This window comes from Sparus aurata, chromosome 2 (assembly GCF_900880675.1).
Source record: "Sparus aurata chromosome 2, fSpaAur1.1, whole genome shotgun sequence".
In the NCBI taxonomy this organism is placed as follows: domain Eukaryota; kingdom Metazoa; phylum Chordata; class Actinopteri; order Spariformes; family Sparidae; genus Sparus; species Sparus aurata.
The window spans coordinates 10,419,710-10,443,454 of record NC_044188.1 but is presented as its reverse complement, the minus strand read 5'-3'; the positions used below and the strand labels follow the sequence as shown (position 1 = coordinate 10,443,454).

At 44.5% G+C, this 23,745-nt stretch overlaps 1 protein-coding gene across 4 annotated transcripts; it reads left to right on the top strand.

Annotated features, from left to right (window-relative positions):
- Positions 1 to 6,740: 6,740 nt before the first annotated feature.
- On the top strand, positions 6,741 to 22,343 carry hic1 (hypermethylated in cancer 1). Of its 4 annotated transcripts, none has more exons than XM_030441348.1 (2): positions 6,741 to 7,055; positions 13,358 to 22,343. In XM_030441348.1, the coding sequence occupies exon 2, from the start codon at positions 13,375 to 13,377 to the stop codon at positions 15,571 to 15,573; it is 2,199 nt and encodes a 732-aa protein (XP_030297208.1). In that variant the 5' UTR covers positions 6,741 to 7,055; positions 13,358 to 13,374; the 3' UTR covers positions 15,574 to 22,343. The 4 variants fall into 4 exon arrangements, with proteins under 4 accessions (XP_030297208.1, XP_030297179.1, XP_030297197.1 ...); XM_030441319.1 differs by having other exon boundaries at positions 13,342 to 22,343; XM_030441337.1 differs by lacking the exon at positions 6,741 to 7,055 and adding an exon at positions 8,575 to 8,811 and having other exon boundaries at positions 13,342 to 22,343.
- The last annotated feature ends 1,402 nt before the right edge of the window (positions 22,344 to 23,745 follow it).

Below are 23,745 nucleotides of genomic sequence, written 5' to 3'. Positions count from 1 at the left end.
GGTTCCTGGGGCCTGGCCAAGGCGTGTGTCCCCGGAGGAGCCAGAGAGGAGATGGAGAGAGGGGGCAGCAAGGGGCTGCGGAGCCGACTCCAAAACCACAGCTGCAGCAGCCTCTCCTCTCCTCTCCTCTCCTCTTCTCTCCTCTCCTCTCCTCTCTTCTCCTCTCATGCCTCCCCTTCCTTGCCTGGCACTCTCCCCAGCTCTGCCATTAATCAGAGGGGAAGGGTATTTCAGTGCATGTGTGTTTGTGTGTGAAGGAGAGAGATGCTGACTGTGTGAGTGGCTAACTGAGTGTTTATGCGTATCTCCGCGTGTGCTGATAGAGAGTTGGATGGGTCGGCACCGATGGTATGGAGACCAGGATCTCACAACAAAGCTGGAAAGTTCACCCAGAGAACAAAAGGGGGAGGGAGGCCTGGTGAGCAGATTGGGACTGCCAGCGACTGGGAGGAAGAGGCAGTCAGATGATCTGCAGAAGCTTTTAGCATCACAAGCTCGAAATCCCTCTGATTGAGATCCCTCCGACGTTTTTTTTTTTTTTTTTTTGGGAAGAAAGGTGTTGCGCGGCACCTGCGCGCAAACGTGTAAGCTACACGAACAGTTCATGACCCGACGTGTGAACAGATCGCATCAAGGTTCCCCTTCAAGGTAGTCACCGCCTCTCCTCCGGCCCGTGATTATCCAGGTGGGACTGAAATCGGAAAGAAGAAAAAGATACAATTTCCAACCTGCTCTGCTCTCACCCCCCAACGGGCCTCCCAGAGTGCTTCTCTGCTGACATCACTGCGCAGAGACCTGGCAAGCCAATCGCGCCCCTGCTCTACCATTCCCCTCTCCCTGCTTCCTGCCCTGATGATGTCACACACCATATGGTTTTCAGCAGTATCAAGCCGGAAAAGAGATTTAGTCAGCGGAGAGGAGAAGGAGAGAGAAGGAGGAGGAGGAGGAGGAGGAGGAGGGCTGGAAACGGGGCGCAGGTCGGACACAGAAAACAAAAGGTTCGCTCTTCCCCTTGTGTGTGGAAGTTACAGGAGGAGGAGGAGGAGGAGGAGGAGGAGGAGGGTGGGGGGGAGGGGGGAATGGCTGCACTGTGTGAGGCTAATGAGGAGAGACCAGGGAGCAAAGACCATGCATCGGACAGCCATGTGCTGCACAGACGCCCATCGGACGGGCCAGCGCACAAATATTTGCAGAGATACACACATTTAAACAGTCGTATAATCACACTGTAGCGCAGGATTAAGCTAACGAGGACAAGGTGTATGTGTGCGCTGTTTGACCCGCTCTGATTCAACGTTAATAAAGCGCTTTATGAGGTTTGTTGTCTCATTTCACTTTATTGCTGCAGGTCATCAGGCTGCGATCAGTTGCCAAACAGTCACACAGCTACTTGGACGTGAAAGGGCTCAATAGCGATAAACCGACTGAGAGCCATCAGCCGTGTCTGCAGCCCCACAGCCGTACAAAGCGTTTTATCATCCCTCAGCTCGTTGTTTTGGTTTTCCTACCTGGTGCTTCACTGACTCGGTTCAGTCCTACTGCGCTTGTCAGCGTTGTTTTTGGACGCAGCAAGCAAATCAAGCGCAGATCCTTTGCGGCAGGACCAGTAGATGGACAGGCATCCACGTGTTCACGCATTCAAATGGACACAACTTCTGAAACATGGCGAAATTTTGCGTGCTTAAGTTTTTCTTTCTGAAAGTTTGGTGATGTTGCACACACACACACTTGAGATCCATGCTAAAAGACGGCATCCTAGGACAAAAACTGTGGCTGCCAAAGGGTGGGGGAAGTTGCTGGTCACAGATAAAAAGCTCCACTAAATGACTGTCTTCTGCCTGCTCAGCATCGAACACGAGGCGGACACAGCTGCTAACAAGTCTGTTAACACTGTAGGACATCTAGCTGAGAGTAAGGAGAGGATCGGATTCATCAGGTGGACAAAAACAAGACACCAGCTCATCATAGCAATTTGAAAGGTGATCACATGTCAGTGCTCGTTCAGTCTTGACCTTTTGAACCAATCTCAACACAGGGTCCATTTACTTGCTGTTCTAGAGCTTTTATTATGCGACGATCTTCCTTAACTCTTCATCTACTTATTTCAGTTAAAGTGCTTAAAAATGGCTTCCATAACACTCGAGCAATCTTTCTAAATTTTTACCGGCCACCACTGCATTGGCTGTTAATGTTTTCATCTTGTGAGTGTGTGTATGTGTGTGTGTGTGTGTGTGTGTGTGTGTGTGTGTGTGTGTGTGTGTGTGTGTTTTGTTGTGGACACTAGCACAGAAGCGGGTTTGAGTACCAGACAACCGTGCAGGATGCAGTCGTGAACCTTTACAGCTGTGTAGCCGAGATAAAACTGAAATTCGAAGACGGTTGGTGTCCCATTAAGCGTGAAAAGCTTAATGTGAAGCCAGGGCCAAAATGCAATTAGCTTAGCATAAAGACATAAAGTAGAAAACACTTTACAAACATGATGGAGGACAACTGGCCTTCTCGTCAAACTCGAGGAAGGCACATTTTTTTTCATAAGAACGTAAAACTATTTGTAATATTTTTCTAATTTGTGCTCCTCTTGTTTACTCACATAGCTGGTTACACTTTAAACTGGAAAGAAACCAAGAAAATATTTGGGGAATAAAAACATGGTACGAGTCCCTTCTCAAAAACCAGAAACTATTTTGCATTCATACAGGCTTTCCCTACGTGGAGAAAAATCAAGTATTTCTGGCTCTAATCGTGGCACCATAATCGTCCATCACCAGCAGATGGGCAAAACTAGAATAGCGACCGAACGCACACAACAGCTCCGCTCGCTCAAATGACATGCCTTGCACGCCTATGCTCTAAAGCTGTCGCAAAACTGCTCATTAGGATGAATTAGGAGAGGCCTGTGTGTAAATGTTGAGCCTACCGTTCAATTTTTGGTGGCGGAGGGGAATCTGGAGCTGGAGGGGGGTGTGTCTGGAATGGTGGGGCGGTCACAGCAAGCATCTGGAGATATGTGTGGCCATGTCCACTGGAAGGGAAAGAGAGCAAGAGAGAGAGAGAGAGAGAGAAAGGGAGAGAGGGATGATTGATGAGAATGAAAGAGAGGAGAGAGAGGACAAGGCCTTTGCGTGTGTAGTTAAGTAAAGTGTGGGAGATAGCGCTCAGATGGTCTGCTTCAAGGTGTTAGGATTACGTTCAGACTGTCCTGCGTAGTGTCCAGTGGTGCTTCTATCCCTGCGCTGGCAGACGGCAACGGAGCAATAATAAGGTGATTGCAATATTCCTCTCTGAAAATTGAAACGAGGTGGTTCGGGCCTTAGAGACGCGTTGACCCTGCAACATATCCGCTCACAGATGTCTGAAAAAAGTTGGCTGCGGTCGCTCGGAGTGCTTCACCCCTTTCACTGTGTTTCCACATCCAGCCCGCAAAGCTCCTGCAAGATATATGTCACATGTAAAAACCTGCGGCGCTCACACCCGGAGAAATGGTGGGAAAGGTGTGTGATTTAGAGGGTGACAGCGGACTGTTAAGGGATTTAGCTGTCCAGCCTGCCTTATCTCCAGCTCTGGTTCCTCACTGAGTGTCGGCCTGTGGGGGAAAGCAGACGTGCACAGTCTTTCTGTTGGGGAAGTTACTCCCCTGGCTGTGTTTTGGGCTCACAGCTTTAATTGAATCATTGCTTACAACCAGCAATTTGGAGGCTCTTTCAGTTCATTAAAAGTTCAGCGTTTCAGGTTTGCTGCGCTCCAGATTACGGTATGTTAAATTGTATTTTGACAGGCTGAAGTTGAATGTCCAGCGCAGGGCCTCTGGAGGCTGATTGATTAGCGAGATAAAGTCTGTCTGGGAAGACAACAGCTGTACCCAAGGACGCACGGAGAAAACGGAAATTAGGCAACATTAGTTTCGATGGTATTATACTTTTTTTTTTTCTTTTTTCGTTTAACCCCATCTGTTCTAGCCGTGTGCTGGCTCTGTCATCATACAACATAACCATATCCGATCTGCTGAGTTTGAAGCCCGTATGAAAACACACCTGTGCAGACAAGCACCTGGCTATCATCTAATGATGCCTGGTGAAATGTTTTTCGTCATCATTCTCTTGTGCCGTTCGATGCTTTATCTTTTTTGTTTGCTGCATTTAAATTCCCTGTTTTCACTGCATTTTTTTTATATATATCTATGATCTTTGCACCTATAATGTGGTGTTGTGTTTTCCGAAACACCTTTTTAATGTTGGTTTTGAAACGTGCTAAGTTTATGACTGGCCCCCCACTATAAAACAAGCCATGATTGTTGGCCCTATAACACCTCCTTTCATGGAGGTCCGAGCAACACATGGCATCAAACCCTTGACCCCCAATTTGCACTCAACTATTGCCTGTGTTGCTGATTGGTTATGCTGATAATGCCAAAAGTGCCAGGCCAGTGACTAAAGGGTTTACGTGACAATGCCAGGAATGATTAGTGTGTAGATAAAAACAGAAAGAATCGAGCCATGCAAAGGACGCAACCTACCTGGCCAAGCAGCACATGACATCACTACGTGTTTCCTTGAGTGGAAAAAAGAAAAAGCCATGAACCATGAATCAAAACATGCTGTCACATCCCTGAGAAAGCATGTCCATTCTCCAGCACTTAATCCAGTTTCGCCTGTGTTATTTATTGGTTACGAGGCTGTTGTAGGTGCATTCTTACTGCCAATGAAGCCAAAAATGTTTCAGATTTTTTGGATCACTGTTCTGTAATAATCCAAACCTACTGTCTGCATATTTAATCCATTATATATCTTGAAGGCAATTACTCACACAATGTTTTTTCTACATTGTCAAAGAGCCCTGGTTGTCTTTAAAAGATATATTGCGCATTACATCAACACTGAAATCCAATGAGACGGATAGATAGAGCTAAAAACACCGCCGGCCATGATTACAGTGTTTTTTAACAGGTGTGTGAATTGAAAACAAAAATAAGTGGAGCCATGCAGGGGACATAACCTACCTGGCAAGCAGCGTATGACATCACAACGCGCTTCCTCGGTTGGAAAAGAACTATTTTGGACCATGAATCGCAAACAAGCTGTCACATCCTTGATACGACATATCCATTCTCCAGCGCGGCTCTACCTGCCTCTCTCAGCGAGGTTATCCCCAGTTCATCAGGGGAACATGGAAGTGAGAGACAATACCTACCTCCAGTCCACCAGGCTCTGGGGGTGCCTCGGATCACTTCAGTGAAACACCAGCACCTTGGACGTCGGGTGATTTAAAGAGGAAGAGACTCCTGCGTGCTTTATGAGATTGTCAGCTGCTGTTGTGATCAAAACAAACGCAAAAGAAGGCCCAGGGTCTGACGTGTGTGTGTGTGTGTGTGTGTGTGTGTGTGTGTGTGTGTGTGTGTGTGTGTGTCTCACTGGATCGCATCGGCTGCCTGTAACGACCTCGGTGATTGTAAAATAATTACTTTCATCCATTTCAATCTGCGGCTCTTTCAAACACCTCATGACGGCGGTGGAAAGACTTGAAGGAATCATAACAGATCGTCCTCTCTGACACAGTCCGCCCAAATCCAGCAGATTAAATAAGCATTTGAATTAATGTTTATTGGAAGTTAACGACTCCCGCTAACCATGAAGAATAAAAATGTGCTTTTTCATTGAAGCCAATCAGCAGCAACACACAGACTCAGTTTTCTCAACTACCTGTATCATAATAGTTGAGAAGCGCTGCACCTACAGTGATGTTTCGACTGAAACCAACCAAACAAAATGACATATGTGTTGTCATTCGGCCGACAGCTTCTAGAATGTGTCTGTAGTTGAAACGACTGTAACACCGCAGAGCTGATAGTGACCAGGGTGATGTTGTGTGTGCGACTCGTGGTGTGTTGTCACGTGTTTGCATGTGCATCCTTACAGATTAGTATTTGAAATTGTAATCTTGTTAGTAATCCTTGTTTTTTTTTTTTTTTTACTGTCACTTTACATGAATACAGTTAGCTTTTTTTGTATACTAATTACTTCAGTTACTCAAGACTGTATAACCGAGTGCATTTCCTCCAATATTCTACCCGAGAAACCTTTTGAAGGACTTGCAGTTTACTTGAACATTACGAGCGCTTCACAACATTTCTGAGGGTAATTTGGAACTTTGTACTCAACTCCGTTTATCAGAAATGTGTAGTTATTTTCAAAGTATGTTGCCAAAAATGTTAAATTAATTTGGTGAAAGTGGAATTGACCCCTATTAATAGCACTCAAGTAGTGTCTCAGTGTTGTGTGTGTTATTAGTCACATTCCATCGCTGCTATCAGGTGATGATTTTAACACGAAACACACAATCGGCCTATAAAATATGATATATTGCTACAGACTAAACAATGATGCAGCATATAAAGTAGTTACAACTAGCCCACAGTACAGTTTACATGTATTTGATGAAAAATAATACACCATTACACTTGTAGCTAAGGACTTTTAGTACTTTAGGTACATTTTGTTGCTTTTTAAATGAAGGACTTGTAATTAAATACTTTCCAAATCTTCCAGTTGCATGAAGCTAAACAGTGTTTTTTTTTGCTATTTTTATCCCGATTTAAACACAAACACCTCATCAACATGACTGTGTCCCCCCCCTCCTTCAAATCACTGCACAGCTGGTCCTCCTTGATGAATCCGATGGGGACACGCTGCCGCCGAGTGCACCGTTGGGTGTCGCTGTGCGCGTAAAGTCTCCGGCGCCGGCAGGTTTTTTGGTCCGACCGGACCCTAACACAGTCTGAAGTGTCAGATAGTCTCGTTAACACGTGAGAAAATTTCAGTGTATGGAAGAGGGTGAAAGAAGGGGAAAACCGGGAGAGAGAGGGGCTGCAGAAAATCCGCCGAGGAGACGCTTTGAAGGAGAAAGAGAAAGAGAAAGAGTAAGAAAGAGAGAGAGAGAGAGAGAGAGAGAGAGAGAGAGAGAGAGAGCGAGCTGGACCTGGGGGAAACTGCGGAGGTCTGATGAGGGAATGCCGAAAAGGAGAGTGCACATACGGCCAGAGCACCAGACATGAGTCCGAGGTAAGATCTGTGACACGGCGGAGACATCCACGCAGACGCGCGGTCACACACCGCGTCTGAAAGAGCCGCTTCGCATGAGTTCATCCAGGTTTTTTTTTCAACGCGTCGTTTCGTCTTGCGCCGATGGTCCTGATGTAGCCTTCAGTGCTGACAAAGCCTGAACATCTGGATCGGATGGGCACGTCCGGCCTGAAACTCATCTGATAATAACTTCTGCTTAAATAGACACATTTTATTTTAATTTTTAAATTTATGATCATCATGCGTGCGTAATTAAATCCTCCAGGTCATGGAGGTCTCCTCGGAGGATTCTCAGCACAACGTCTGTGCGTAAAGTAAGAAGCAAACGCACAAGTTATATAAAATATACGTACAATTAAATGTTCTAATTATTTGTTTTGATGTTAAATAGGAGGACTGCATTACTCTGAGGAAAGAGAAGGGGAGAATGTGAAAAGGAAATTTGGGAAGGAATTCAACAAGAGCTGCATTTTTTTTTTTTTTTTTTTTTACCACCAATAATACGGATATTGTGACATAATCCTTGATTCATCTTGTGGAAAAAAAACTTGACAGGTTTTATTATTCACACATCAAACTAGGTCTTCATGTCCTGGTGTTGCCAGTTTTCAGAGAACTTTTCAGTCTACCCACTTTAATCTCCATGCCCCAGGTGCTTGTTTGTGTCTTTTCTTTTTTTTTTTTTTTAGATAAAAGTCACAGCAGGTGTTTTAATTTAAGGGAGGAGGAGAGATGTGTGTTGTTAAAGTGATTTGTCAAACCTCCTTTTAGTTTTCCACTTAGCTAATTGTGCTCTTTAAGCGAAGCCAGGGGGCCCATTAAGGCTTCTCTCAGAGGAGGTCTGCAGGGGGAAGGTGGCAGTCGACTCAATTTAACATTTTATTGGATTTACTTCATTAAAACAAAACAAAACCAAAAAAACTGCGCAGTTACAGAACAGCAGCAGTTGTGGATTTATTATTATTATTATTTTATTGTATATATAAAAAAAGAAACAACAGAAAATGTGAGTGAATTTGATTCAATTCTGGCCTCGAATTAAAATTCCTTGAGATGTTAGAGAAGCTGAGAACACCTCCTCTCAAGAGTCTGACGTGCCTGATCATAAATACGCGACATATACGCGGTATGTATACAATAGCTGCCTGTCTCTTTAAGACGATGTGTTGAGGAGTTCAAGTCGGGGTCACTTGAAGTTCCTGCCCTCGATTTTACCTTTTAGTTTTATTATAGACTGACATCACACGGGGCGCTAAAACACTTAAGGCGCATAGAGGCTCCATTATCATCCCGGTGCGCGTTATTGCTCCGACTCAAAAATAGCTAAGGAAATTACTAGAAAAAAAAAAAAAGAAAAAAGGAGGAAACTGATGCTGGTCTAAAGCACGTATTTTTTTTTTTTTTTTTTTTTTTTTTTATAGGAGGGGATGAGAAAGAGGGGAGAGGAGGGGCAGAGAGACACAGAGGCAGAGAGAGAGAGAGAGAGAAAGAGAGAGAGGGAAAACAAGGAGAGAGAGGGAGGAAAGTGGGTGGGAGGACGGACCTAAGGAGCGACAAGAAATTCATATCAATTAATAATCATAAAAAAAGAGCTGGCAGACGCGCTCGGAAAACTGGCATGGTTTTTTGGAGGCTGGCAGTTCAAAGCTGAAACGTCAGATATGACTCCTGGAGGCTGCTGAGATGATCATTAAGGGAGACTTAGATCGGATGGCAGAAGACATCGGGCATGCAGGTAAGAGCTGTATGCTGCTGCTGCTGCTGCGTGCATGCAAGGCACCCCAAACAAGGGCGAGGACAGGGGCACGATCGCTGTTAGTGGTTTTTATCCATTAGACCGTAGAGTGTCACCGAGGAAAATGTGTTTTTAATTCCATCGCTGAAAATGCTTGTAGAATTAGTTTTGATTTCCAGGATCATTTATGTTGATATCCTCCAGAAAGACTGCGCTCGGTCCTTTTTTTAACATTTTTTTTACGCATTTAATTCGTGCCGGTTAAACTCAACTTTTTTGTTGTGTTTTCTTTTGGAAATTATTATTATTTCAAATAATTAATTACACACAGATCAGGATCTTTTGTTAAATATCTCCAGGCTCTGGCTCCTGTAAATGCGAATTCTAATGGCGTATCGTGCTTGAAAAAAAAAATGCAAACGTATAGAGTAAAAAAAGAAAAACAAGACTAAAGGGATTGAAGTTAAACTATTTGATTTACTTTTTTATTGATGCAAAAGTTAAAGGGAACATCTGCCTCGGGTCGAAAGGGAACTTGAGCTTGCTCAGCAACCCTGTAATAAATATAAAAAGGAAGCTACAGAGGGATCATAACGTTATAAAACAGGCCTGTAACCGTGCGTAATAACGTCAGGACGGAGCTGAGGAATATTAGAGGAGTATTTTGGTGTGGGCATGTTTAGCGCATGGATTCCTGCTTTCCCGAGTTTAACATCCATGTAAGAAAGAGCTGCTGCTGACAGGTCCGAAGAAGAAACAGCTGTCTGATTCACCTTTAAGTAGTAGAAAACTGCTCCTGGAGGTGATTTAGAGCTCCTTCTCTCTCTCTCCCTCTCTTCTTCTCCTTTTTTTTGGCGTTGATAAGGCGCTGGAGCTCAGAGAGATGGATCCACTCGTGATTCGGTTTACTGTGCAACAAGTGAAGAAGAGTAAAGCAGATTAGAGACGCGCAGGGAGGACGGGGGTCGGAGTCAGCAGACCACTCCGTGCGTTCCTTGCGTCGCACGGACGCGACGTGTGAGGCGCTCAAGATGTTAGAGACGAGCCCCTGAACTTCTGATCCGACAGGCGAATACAACTTGCGCAACGTGGCCTGCATTCATTTTAACAATCAGATACATTTACAGTCTGTCGATCGTTAGAGTTCAAGAGATTAAATTAGAAAATAAGATATGCAGGTATATTTTTTTATTTGCTGTGAAACCTGCACGACGTTAAATGATTGTGATCCAATAAATAGAAAAGGCAAAAATAAATAAATATCCTAAATAAACGTGGTGCCCAATAAGATTAAGAAACTTTCTTGCTGTCTTACTCAAACAGTATTTTCTAAGTGTGTGATGACTTCTTGAGATGGGCGAGAACAGCTTTCACACAGGAAACTCTCTGATGTTTGCTGACCTGACTAAAAACTCAACATACCCACCTATCATGTGTTCTTCTCCATCTGACTGCGAATGCTAAAAACTCACTGTCTCCGATTTGATGCATGTAAAGCTTCTCCAGCCTCCTGCGAGCCACAAAAATGACCCCCTCAAAAAAAAAAAAAAAAAAAGCAAAAATTATGAGCCGGATTAAAACGAATATAAAATACCTTCCTGCAAAAAGTTGCCTCGTAAATTGAGCACGAGCCGCATGTGAACACGGTCAAATGGGCTCTTGGATAAACAGGGCGGACGTCGAGCATGGGCAGCAAATTGAAACGAAGGAAAATAAAATGTCAACACAAACGTTTTAAGCAGATGTGTGGCGTGTTTATGTGACTGAGGCTGCATGTAGAGGTAGGAAGTTTAGTCTCCCGCTTCACCCCAAACCACAGAAGTGTCAAAACAGACCAAACATGGGGACAATGAATATTAATGTAATGCAAATGACTGAATGCCATCACCACTCACAAACGTCAGCCCCTGAGTTTCCCCAGCATGTTGACGGCTCATTGGAACAGAAGGGGCTATCAGATGGGGGGGGGGGGGCTCGAGCAAACCTCCTCTCAGGCGGCTGTGCTGTTTGTGCACCCTATAAAAATGATTTCATTTAGCCCGTTCAACACAAACAAAACAAAACAAACTGTGGTGCAAGCATTCAAATGTGTTTACAAGGACGTCGCATGTTGCAGCCGCTGGCTAAATATCTTTGCAATCATAGATGGCTTCCTAACAGGATGCAGTGAGCCTACACATGTCCTCCAGATCAAGAGTTTTATAAAACACGTTTCACTGTTCGCTTTTTGTCAGTGGGCTGCGTCAGACGGTGAGCTGAGGTGTTTTAAAAGGCAAGTTGCGGCCTCGAAGAAGACAAGGAGAGGAGGAGATCCTTGTTGTTTCTACTGGGAAACCGACATTGCTTGTCGTTACCACAGGACAAAACAGCAAAAACAATTTGCTTGCACAGCAGGCTGCAGGTGCACAGAAACTCTGCATGAGATTTTTTATAATTTTTTTTTAATTAAATTTTTTTAAAAAGGTTTGCAAGGTCAGGTTAAATTCAGAAAAGTCTGTCTTCTTAAATCGGGACAGAAACTAGGCTCACATATCTGCAGCTGAACTGTATTGCTGTAGATCACATACAGACGAGAACCTACTCTGATTTTGTGTGTGTGTGTGTGTGTGTGCGCGCATATGTGTGTGTGTGTGTGTGATTACAAAATGTGTCACGCTGCTCCGCTCAGCATCCAGTAAGCTGAACAGCCTCTTCAATGCAGTGGAGGCTCTGCAAAAGTTCAGCAAGCCGTGGAAAGTCTCTGACCTATTCCTCATATCGCCCTCGTTTCTAAACACGTTTGATCCGACCGATGCTGAAATTTATAGTAAAACCTGACCGTTGAGTAATCAAAGCCAGACAGAAACCAGAAGTGGAAACACTTTAGATGACAACTGGGGACGTGATGGAGCGTAAACCCACCCAAACCTGCCATACCCGCCTTTTTATTCATTGGTTTTCTTCTTCTTCTTCCTTCTTTTTTTATTTTTTATTTTTTAGATATTATGAGCACATGATAAGTTATACATAGCATGCAGATCATACATGTGAGGACAGCACCTTTTTAAAATAGAAAAATAGAAAATGCGGAATTTTTATGTAAATACTGAGGACTGCTCTCCCCGTGATCTAAAGTTAATCTGACTTCTCGCTTTCCGTTTAATCAGTGCTGACATTTCATTTCTGGTGCTGGAGGCCAGAAACTGAAGGTGCATTCACCAAGATGTACCGCTGAAATTCCACCAAGAGGTGACCTTGAGTTTTCAGAATAGACGGTTTTAGCTGCGGTGCATTTCTAAGAGGAGACGAGAAGAGGCACATTTTCTGTTCAGGATTCCCCAGAATCCCCCAGCAGCTCGCTCGTCAAGGTGTTTTTGAATTTAGATTCACACTTCCCCATTCTTTGTGCTGAGCCTGTAGGCTGAATGAAATAAACAAGAAGTGAATGAGCTGGTGTCAGGAAGAGCATGATCAGACAGATGACATGATATTTATTTAGTTGCTTGTTTCCCATCAGTGTGACTAAGCCCTAAGGGACAGTTTGAGACGTTTAATCTCAAAAGTAAACTATCCTCAGATGCCACTGGTTGAACAATACATGCATGCGGCCGATGGAGTTTATTTTAGGCTTGATGGAACAATTAGTGTTGATGTTTGAGTGTGTAGGTGTGTGCGTGTGTGTGTGTGTGTGTGTGTGTGTGTGTGTGTGCGCATTTCGAGCCCTGCAGCTCATCTTAACGAAAATGGCTGAAGCGTGTAATGCTGATTTACATCTCGTTCACACACGGTTCCTTATATGACTGGGCAGAAAGGGGAGCCGAAAGACCTATCTTTTTTTGGATGTGTCCTTCCCCCCACTCAGGTTTATACCTGCTGTTCATCATACTTGTGAAACATTCATCCTCTCGCTCTGTTTTTAAACTCTGCGCACCACTTCTGGATTACTTTATCAGGAAGCCAGCAGTTACAAAATATATATCTGCGGTTTTTAGAATTTTGCTCTTTCTCTCTTTTTTTTTTTCCTGCACGCTGCAGAGGAAGTGAACCCGTAGACTTGAATTTCTGATAATGAGAAAACCACTGCACCCGGTCACATTCAGCAAAAGTTCACTTTTACTGAGTGGCCTTAATGTGCACTTCCCACAGATTAGTTCTGCACTCAGAACTTGTTCCATCAAGTGGAACCGATGAATTAAACACGATTATGCAAATATTTAAGGCATGAATTAAAGATTAATTTTGTAAATTAGGCGACAAATTCAAATTACAAAACTGTGATTATGAGTTTGCATAAGAATGCAATAAATTAAGTTGGGCTGTGTATAAAAAAATCGTTATCAATTAATCAATCTATATTACTTTTCGTTAAAGGCTTTTATTTTATCAGTCCTACTGTACTCGAACCTCTCAAATACATCTGATGTGTGAATGACAACTTTTCATAGATTACTCTCACAAAAGGCATCATTAATCATTCTCACGGTGCATAAAATGACACATGAGTGTTGCTGGTGTGCATTAAGACGCTGACTGCTGCATGACATTTTACAGATATCTGTTGTTTCAGGTGGCGGACTGAAGACGATGCTGGGTGCCATGGAAGTTCCAAGTCATGCTAGGGATCTCCTCCTGCAGCTCAACAGCCAGCGAACCAAGGGCTTCCTGTGTGATGTTATCATTGTGGTGCAGAACGCCCTCTTCAGAGCTCACAAGAACATTCTGGCAGCCAGCAGCCTCTACTTGAAATCTTTGGTGGTCCATGACAATCTCATCAACCTCGACCACGAGATGGTGAGTCCAGGGGTCTTCAGGGTCATTCTGGACTACATATACACAGGCCGCCTTAGCGATGGAGACCCCACTTCCCCCACTGAACCCAATCTGGGGGCTGTCCTGGCGGCAGCCAACTACCTGCAGCTGCTTGACTTAGTGGCTTTGTGCAAAAAGAAGCTGAAAAGAAATGGCAAGTACCCTCCCCGCCCAGGCCCTGCATTTCTCCCGTACCCAAAGATGGGGCCCAATAGTATGGGTTTAGGGAGTGGTGGCAGGTATAGGGTTTCTACTCCTGTCATTCAGTCCTGCCCTCCTGGAGGAATTCTGAACAGCCATACAATCCGGGGACACGAGGAGCTACTCCCCCATCGTATGGCCCTTCATGCAGGGGAGCTGTATGCCCCCACCTCCACCCAGGGCTCTCAGGTGTTCCCGTCCCTGCAGTCAGCTCTGCCTGCCCAGCTCAGTCGCTCAGCCCACCCTGACAGGAACTGCTCCCCCAACTACGGCCTTGATCTCTCAAAGAAAAGCCCCAACTCCCAGTCCCAGCACACACCCTCTCACTCACATCTGGCAAACACTCATGATGAGGAGCGAGACGGGAATCTGAGTGGCCGCACCAGTCCCATGCAGGGCACGAATGGACGGGCCTTCCCCTCAGAAAAAATGGAGTCGACCGACCAGGCAAGCTCACTCACTCCTCCACCTTTCCCCCATCTCAACCAGCCTCTCGCCCCGCACCTCCCTCACCTGCATCGCTCAGGCTCCCAGGGCACAGATCGCTACCCGTGCCCCCCGAGCCCTGACACCCCCACGGAAAGCGGAGAGGCAGGCAGAGAAATGGGGAACATCTACCGCTGGGTGAAACACGAGCCACTCTCATACACACCTGAAGACGACGATGAGGATGAGGATGAGGAGGAAGGGGGCGAAAACGGAGACCAGCATCATAACCACCACAAGACCGGAGAGGAGAGCGAAGGAGCAGACGACAAGAGCGGGTCAGGCACAGAGGAGACGGGCAGCAGTGAAGGCCGGCCGTCCCCTCCTGGATCCATGGGGAGGTTCCACATGCCGTATGAGCCAGAGAGCTTCGGGGACAATCTGTATGTCTGCATCCCCTGCGACAAAGGCTTCCCGAGCTCAGAGCAGCTCAACGCACACGTGGAGACTCACACAGAGGAAGAGCTGTACGGCAACTCCGGTGGGGAGATGGGAAACGGCAATAACAGCAGCAACAAAAACATGAGCAGCAACACAAACGGTTATGGGAGCCTGAACAGCAGCAACAGTTTGAACAGTCTGTCCCATCTGGAGTCCAAGTCCAGCCAGGGGTTGGGCTCAGGGGGCATCGGGGAGATGATCCGACCCTACCGCTGCTCCTCCTGTGAAAAGTCCTACAAAGATCCAGCCACGTTGCGCCAGCATGAGAAGACCCACTGGCTGACCCGGCCGTACCCCTGCAGCATCTGTGGCAAGAAGTTCACGCAGCGCGGCACCATGACGCGCCACATGCGTAGCCACCTGGGCCTCAAACCTTTTGCCTGCGACTCCTGTGGCATGCGCTTCACCCGGCAGTATCGCCTCACCGAGCACATGCGCATCCACTCGGGGGAGAAGCCCTATGAATGTCAGGTGTGTGGAGGAAAGTTCGCTCAGCAGCGCAACCTCATCAGCCACATGAAGATGCACAGCGGTGGAGGGACCCCGGGGGGCCTCACAGATGGGAAACTGAAGCTGGACTTTAACGAGGGCATCTATCCTCTGAGTAAATACGCAGCGGAGCATCTGGGGCTGAAGCCGGAGAAGGCCAACGAGCTTCTCATCCAGGCCCAGCAGCAACTGGTAGCTGACGCAAAGGCCATCGAAAGCCTCTACCCGCTGTCCAAACTGGCCTCGGAGCACCTGGGCCTCTCCCACGACAAGATGGATGTCCTGGGCCAGCCCCTCCCCCCTCCCCAACAGGCCCTCTCTGAAGCCCGCACCATTGACCGCTACTCACCCAGCTAAGACCACATGACCTGTATAAACGGCCATCACCAGTAGGTCTGTGTGCACACACAACTTTGCAGTATTCAAAAGCCATTCACCTCAACTCAGTATCTTCTCTGCACCTCAGACTCAGGCCAAAAGGAATTGGTCTGTTGATGCTCACCAAAAAAAAACAAAAAACGTGTAGACTGTAAGTGCCTTTCTATGCATCTAATGTATCTTAAAGTCCTCCTTCACAAAGGAGCTCTGTGCTATTCTGTGACCAAGGGACACTCGATCAAAGAAGTACAGTATTTATGTACAAGTGTAGGCAAACAAACATAAAAAAACAAAAACACAGCAATTGAGCCAAAGTTGCAAATTGAAAACCAAAATGAAATTGTTTTATTTATTTTTGTATTGTGGTGAAATCCAAAGAGAAACTGTTGCAAGGAAACGTTGCAATCTGACCCTAAACCTGTGTACAAAAGCTTGTGTACAAAAAAAAAGAAGAAAAAAGCACATAAAGGACAAGATTCAGGGTTTTGGTCCAGACCTGAGCGGAACTTTTTTTTATTTTTTTTTTACCAAATGAATAAGCCAACTCTTCTGGACTTTAAAGTAATGGGAGGATTTTATTTTTTTTCCTTTTTTTTTTCTCTCTGTTTTTTGGGGTACTGGACAATTTATGTATCTCATTCTCCAGCTTCTTCTCCAAATCACGCTCCTGCCGAGGAAATGACTGAACGAGCAGCGTTTTGGTAAAGTCTCCTCTGCTTTATTTTCTCCACACTTGTTTGAAAGTAGCCCACTCCCCTGCATATTTGTGCGGATAAAGGCTCATGCTATGTGACAGTAATGGTAGCTTAATCAGCCTTACACTCAGCGTGCAACCTTTCTTGAGCTATAACTTCCTTTGCATTTTGACTAACATCCCTCAGCCTTCAGTTGTTATTGAGACGCTGCAAGCTCAGCCCTGTGATCTCATAACTGGGACATGATTGCACATACCCGACTGATGACACACTAATCCCTGTTCACGATGAGTGTAGCTTCATCTCATGGCTTAGACGAAGCAGGGGTGTTGCCTCTGACATTGTGTAATATTTACAATGGTTAGAGTCAGAGGGGGCACGGACCAGGTCAGAGGTAATGACACAGAAATCTGTCATTTTCTGTCAAGAGCAGTAACTCCACTCGCAGCACGCTGGTGATTCATCGCGTTGCGGCGGTAGTCAGATGCCGCTCCGCTGTCCGACCTCTCATCTGACCTCCCTCACCCCTGCAGTCTGTTGCCTGGGAGCCGTGCTACTGTTGACAGGCCAGAGAGAGTGCTGCACTCAGCCCCTTCGCCTTAAATGCGCTCCACACACACCACACGCATTTACACCCCTCTCCGCACACACATCAGCGAGCTGCTAATCTGTCCGCGATATGAACATAAGAAGGGGTTTGTGGGTCTTCCCAGGAAGCCGGCGGGTGAGCAAGCGCACCCCAGCTGCTGCGCCTCGGTAATCCCTGTGAAATCTCACTTTCTCCTGGACAATTCGCACTGCTCGCCGGCATGATGTCCCATTTCATGCCTGCCATCTTACCCCTCTGATCCACTTATTAACATCACATCCGAGCCCGAGCAAATGTCTCCCGGCTCCTCGCCTCCCTTTTCTCCCCGCTGCTGGTATCGAATGCGGAAAACAAAGAATGACATATTTCTGTGTCGGCTGACCAGTGGCTCCTCCAGCTTGAAAACAAAAGAGCACTTAAAGGTTGCGGGTAGACGGCACATTTTTTCTTTCAGTGTTTATTCCAAAAAACCATGCTGGCCTTTTCTTTTCTTTTCTTTTTTTTTTTTTTCCTTTTTCCACTTTTCTGGTCCTTGATTCAGATTAGAAATGTCTGACCACTATAGTGCCAATGCCAACCTCAGTGGGTGAATGTGAAGACTAAAGCCATAAATACACTGTGATAGACGTAGTGAATCTTAAAGGCTTCTTAAAAAAAACCAAAAAAAAAACAGAGACAATGTGCCTGACTTTTTGGGATTGTTTTTCTTTTTTTTTTATATAACAATAATTTAAGGGCTTCTTAATTCTCTGTAGCATATGATCATATCAAACATGTTGTTTTCTGTCACTTACTTTTCTTAATTTTTTGGGGATTTTTTTTAACTGAAAGCAGCGCACGTGAAACTGGTGCTTACCTCAGGACTGAACCCAGCATGGGGACGCTAAGCTTTACTAAACCTTTGAATAACAAACACACGCGCACACACAAACACAAACACACACAAACACACACACACACACTTTTTTATTTTCTTATTAACAGGGCGCTCGTCCTGTGTTAAACCTGTGGTTATTTCTGTGTTTATACATTTCTTGTTACAGTTTTACAGCAGAGAGATAACATGTGATATTAACATTTTTTTGGTTTTCATTTTTTACTATGCGGTATACATTTTTTTTGTTTTATTGTGTCGTCCTCTAAGAGGCTTGTGTCGGTCTGACCAATTCCATTGTTTGTGTAACATAAGGCAAAGTCATTTTGGTAGTATCTTAACTGGCTGTTGGTGAATTTCTGAACCACACTTTAGCGAGGCATAGTGGCATTGACTTTTTAGCTTCGACCCCACTTTCTGAAAGTCTAGGTGACAAATGCAATGTTTTGAAATGTCTGCACAAGTTATGATGTGTTATGAGCACTTCCCCAAACAGACGAGCGGTGGCTTTTTCTGGGCGCGCATGAAAACCAGCCTCGTATTGTTTGACCCCTTCTCATGCAGAGGTTAGTGAACTTTGCATGAGAGTCAGACGCACAGGAAGCCGGCCTGTTTTGGATAATGCTCGGCTGAAATGAAACATTATTGACAGTAAGAGCTCGCTGCGCAAACATGTGCATACGTGTTAAAAAACATAGGAGCGGGCGGATGTCAGTCGTGGGAATTTCGGTCCCCTCACTCCCTCTCATTCAGGAGTTTAAATGAAAATCTGTCTCCTCTTTTCCCTGCCTTACACCATTAGAATAACACAAAGTGTTTCCACTGTCACTCCAAATCTGTGCAGGAGGGAAGAGCGAAGATAATGTCCGAAATGTGCTTGATTGCATTAATGTGTATGACAGACAGAGGGGGGAGGTTTGTGTATCCATAGAAAGGGGAAGCGTTCGCTTGTCCGTTTGCATGTCCCCTGTGCTGTTTGAGGCGAATGAGGAGCCTTTAATGCATGTCCTGGGAATAGTGCTGGTGTGAAGGAGAAGAGCTGAGGAGCAGGAAGTGAACTTTTGGCTGGTGTGTTGCGCTGAGCAGGATGTGCCGTGTGTTTCTGCTCAGAGGCAGATAGAGAGACGGAGAATGGGGAGGGAGAGGAGCAGGGAGAACGCAGCGGGGTGGACGCGCGCCATTGTCTCAGTATGAAAGCTTGTTCGTACTTCTAAAAACTCTCCATTCAGAAAACAAGTAGACTGTATCTTCTCCCCCCCCCTTTTTTTTTTTTTTTTGCTCTTTGGGAGTAAACCTCTGCTCAGTATCACGGTGATACGACATCGTGGGCTTTCAAGGGCTGCGCGGTGAGGAAGCCACTCAGACATTTTGTTACAGTTTGAGGTTGTTGTGGCTTCAACTCTTTGTGATCGCTAAAAACGTTTTTCTCCAGATATTCACATTTTATACATTTAAAAAACTCGGGGCAGGGCTGATCAATATGAAGGGAAAATGTAATGTAAATCATAATTAGGAAAACTGGCTGTATTTCTTTTGCTCTGCGGTTGATTCAATTAGTAAAATTATAAGAGTCTTGATTCAATTAGCTGGTGTAACCGCTCACCCCATGGGGTTTTATGCCATGTGCCTTTGTTAATGTTATTTATACGTCACACCAAACCAGAAAAACCTCTCGCTGCCACCAGAGTGGTTTTGTGATAAGGATGTTTTGAAAGTCGTAAAAATTAAAACAAATTTATTAGTTACATTAATTTCATGATAATGAAAACGAGTACAAGCAAGCGCAGGAAGACAAACCGCCAGCAACGAGACGTGGGTTGATCTTTTTTTCTTTAACTTCACTTCATTCCTTTTCTGTTTTTATGGCAACCATCCCAGGCCCGTAACTTTTATAACACTAACAATATAGAAATAAAAAGTGATCTAGATGGAGTTCCAGTGGCCTTGTGTAGACCAAAAATGGGTTTAACGTAAAAAAAAATGCAAAGCATGCCTCTAAGCTTTCTACCAGCGGTAGCAGGCCGGGTTCACCTATGTGACACTGACAGGCCGAACAGTCCTGATCTGCGCTCGTACCGCTGTTTGACATTTATTGCATTTTGCGCTGCGTGCCAAAAGGACTGAAGCACTTAGCAGACGCTCAAAACAAAAACTCAGCGACAATCTTTGTAGTCACCACGGCCCGCGTCATCGGGCTGAGCTCCTGACCAAACCTTGACTTTGCCTTGTTTTGAAAGCCTTTATCTGTGTGGTTAATCATGAGAGCACAGCGCAGATATGCCACTATTGTCCAGTGTACAGATTTCTTTTTATGAGGATTCCTTTTAAATGTAAGCTACAGCCAAATAATATCAATACTCGAGACTTTTTTATGGCCTTGAAACCAAAAAATCTATTAAAACAAGTGTGCCTTCAGCGATGATTCTGCAATAGTTTGTGTGTCTGTGAGTGTGTAGGTGTCCACGCGGTGCACCTGTCCATCTACATGTCTGAGTGCCTTTTCCCACAGTGTAGCAGGGTGAAGTACAAGGGAGAGATTTGACACTTTCAAGAGTCTTTATTACAAGCAGCTGCTTTAGATTTACTTCCCCGAACTGCACTTTTCTGGAAAAATCATTGTATTGTGATTTTTTATGACTCTTATGATCCCCTAGAAGTCCCACAATTGCCTCTCCTCTGGCACTTTGCTTCCTTCGCTCTCCTCCTCTTCCTCCCTCCAGTGCGGAGCTTGGCTACGCTCGTTCACCGCCCCTTGTTACCTCAAAGCACAGCTTCCCTCCTCACCTCTCTGTGTCCCTTCTCTCCCCTTACACTCCACACAAACCGCCGACCCACGGCGTACCGCCGCCTCCCTCCTCTCCCCCGTGATCCACTTACTTCCAGCTGCTTTTCATGCTGAAGAAGACAGTTGTCTAAATGTTTACGTGAAGAGCTACTTTCTTTTTCTTTAAACTCCTGATCAATTTCCAAAACGAACTTTGTGGCATGTGTTAAAATATGGCGGATGACGGGCCAAATAAGAAAAGTCTGACATGGTTATTGTGTTCTGATCCTCGGGCCAAGAAAGGGCTCACAAAGGGAGATTAAAGACAGCATATCGTTGTAGAGGAAATGCAGAATAATGTGAGGGGAAATGTTCGGGGGGAAAATATGCTCAGAAAGATGCCAGTAAAGTAAACATGTATGAAATTGCACAATTGAGCCGGGCCTCGGCTGCACCAGCCAAGTCATGCACTGAGATGGGAAGAACAAGTAAGAGGGAGGAAGAGAAGAAGAAGAAGAAGCAGAAACAGAGAGAAAAATGGCCCGCGCTCGATCGAGTAAATAACAAAGAAAAGCTGGTCGCTGGTGAGCTTCACTCGCCTCCCGTAGGAAATCTGCTTGTGAGGAAATGAAGTTTTGTCCAAATGCTGCAGGTCATTGTCAAGGATTTGTTCAGTGTTAATCATCATGTCAGCGTGCCCTCGGAGATGTCATCCATTTTTCCTTTTTTCCAGACCTAACAATTATCACCCAATCAGCAGATGACCCACAGTAGGCTCTTTGTAGTTGAACGGGGGGAGAAGGGGGTGTTCTGGCTGCTCACGTCGTTCCTCCATCTGTTTGGCTTCGGTCTCTACCTTGAACACATACAAGACAGACAGAATCTTTTTCGTTTACAGTGTCCAACCTCGGCTCCAGAGGTTTAAATTAGAAGACAAAGAGCGAGGGCAAAACAAGCAGGAATTTGGAAGAGGTGAAAGTTGGAGAATGATTGTATATCACACACACATGCACACACACACGCACACAGCTGGATGGCAGACCGCTGCTCTAGATTAGGTCAGATTTAATTAGGGTGCCCTGCTCTGTTTGGAGTGTCGCTTCTTGTAGAAAAAGCCATTAATAAAGAAAAGGTGATTCCACCCAACACACACTAACCTGTGCCAAAATGTAACAGAGCCTCAGGGTCCTCACACACACACACAGACACACACAGACACACACAAAACATTCTGGTTTTGGACAAAGATTATGATGGATTATGATTCGATGAAGATCACTGTGACGTTCGGAGCTGGTTGTACCCGACTGGTTGTGGTTCGGCAGTAACACACACTGCCACGCAGACAGTAGTCGCTGCGGATAGATGGGGAAAAAAACAACACATGACAGAATACATACATGTAATGTACAATGGAAATGAGATTTTTTTTTTCAGTAGAAGATCTTATTGCAACAGGCATAAAGCAAGACGTCCATGAAAACATCAATAATGTCCAGTCAGTGTTTCATTTTCAAAACAAGCAATACATTAAAACCAAACAGTATTTTTCTGCAGTTCAATTGTCAATATTGATCTTACTTTGCTTTAGTGAAATGAATGTATTTATTGCATGTCCAAATGTTTTATAGTTAATTTTTGTGTAAATTTCAATTGTGGGTTTTTTTGTTTTTTTTTTATAATAATTTCATTTAATTATGGTGTCTTGATAAAATCATGTTGATAAGGCTTTTATTTTTTTAAAAGCCAATGTGAATTATGTCGTGTTTTTTTTGTTTGTTACTATACTCAAAATCAACTTGGCAATAAAGTGAATTGCATAAAGGATTTATGAGCAAATGTGTCAAATCATTTAATTTAGCCACTGTTATCATGAATACATATTTCATTTATAAATAATTAAAAATAACAGGGCTTGGCAATATTATATCTTTATTGTGAAAGGAGACTATTTATCATTTTAGACCTTGGATATCGTTATATTGTGATTTGAGGGTTTTAAAGTCAAAGTAATGTAATTTTCTGAGGTCATCAAGCCACATTACTACATTATCAAAAATCTCATCATGTTAATATTTTGTGAAAGTACCAATAGTCACCCCTACAATATTGTCCTAATTAAATATTGTATTAATTAAATTGCTCTGTCCTACTATTTTTTAAGCGCTTTCATGGAGATTTCAAAATATTGAGATATATATTGTGTATCACAATACAGCCTAAATACAGTGGCAGACTCAGGGTGTTTTAGGCGCAGGGGGAAAAATTAAAGGGCACCACATGTATGCAGAATGTGATATCTTTATACTGAAGAGAGGGCACTTCCCTACATTTTGTCCACTGGAAGGGCCACCTAAAGTGCACATTGTTACGTTTTCTCCTCCAGTACCCTAGAGGGCACTTTATCACATTTTGTGATCCAGGGTCCAGCAGTGCCTAAAAATATTGCAAAAAATCCTTTACGGCCACGTTGTCCACCGCTAAATACAAACAATCTTTTCAACTACTGTTTGGGATATAATTAAATTAATATTTTTCTTCATTTTTTTCACATTAGATCTCCTCCATTTCCAAACCGTTCATACGAGAGCGCTTAAGTATCCGACCAGCGCGGCAACAATTTTTATTTTCTGACACATTTATTGTGCATGATATGGGCTTCACATTAAAAGGAAAAAAAAATATGAGACAAAAGACCGCGATCGAGACCATTTCACAGCGATGGAGACCGCAAAAATGAGCAACTTCTGTTCATTTTTCCTATAATACATTCGCCTTCGAGTCCATAGCCTCCCATATGGAGACATGTGAGTGCCTCATTTAAGACAGAGAATTTCAAATGAATCTCATTCATCACACACAGTCCACATGCAACAATGAACAGATCCATTACTCTGTCAGCAGGAGCAAAACCAGCCAGGCAGGCGCACACACACACACACACACACACACACACACACACACACTCACCTAAACACACACACACACACACACACACACGTATCCTTTTCCACTGTGTGAAAATCACCTTATTATCACCAGCACATAAGAAATCATAGTGCCTTCCAGATGTTTGATATGAATCAAGAGACTTACCGCGAATTACCTCTTGACATTAAACAAATTAGCATTTTCTGCTCTCAGGTGCTGTAAATCATCAGCATTCATGAAGTCGAAGGTGCTTCCTGAGAGATCACATTCGCCAGGTGTAATGAAAGACACCGTCCGC

Bases quoted from the DNA above. Each gene is read 5' to 3' on its own strand.
- hic1 (XM_030441319.1), top strand. From the start codon at position 6,996: ATGAGGGAATGCCGAAAAGGAGAGTGCACATACGGCCAGAGCACCAGA. The intron at 7,056-13,341 runs GTAAGATCTGTG...GACATTTTACAG, and splicing joins GCACCAGACATGAGTCCGAG to ATATCTGTTGTTTCAGGTGG.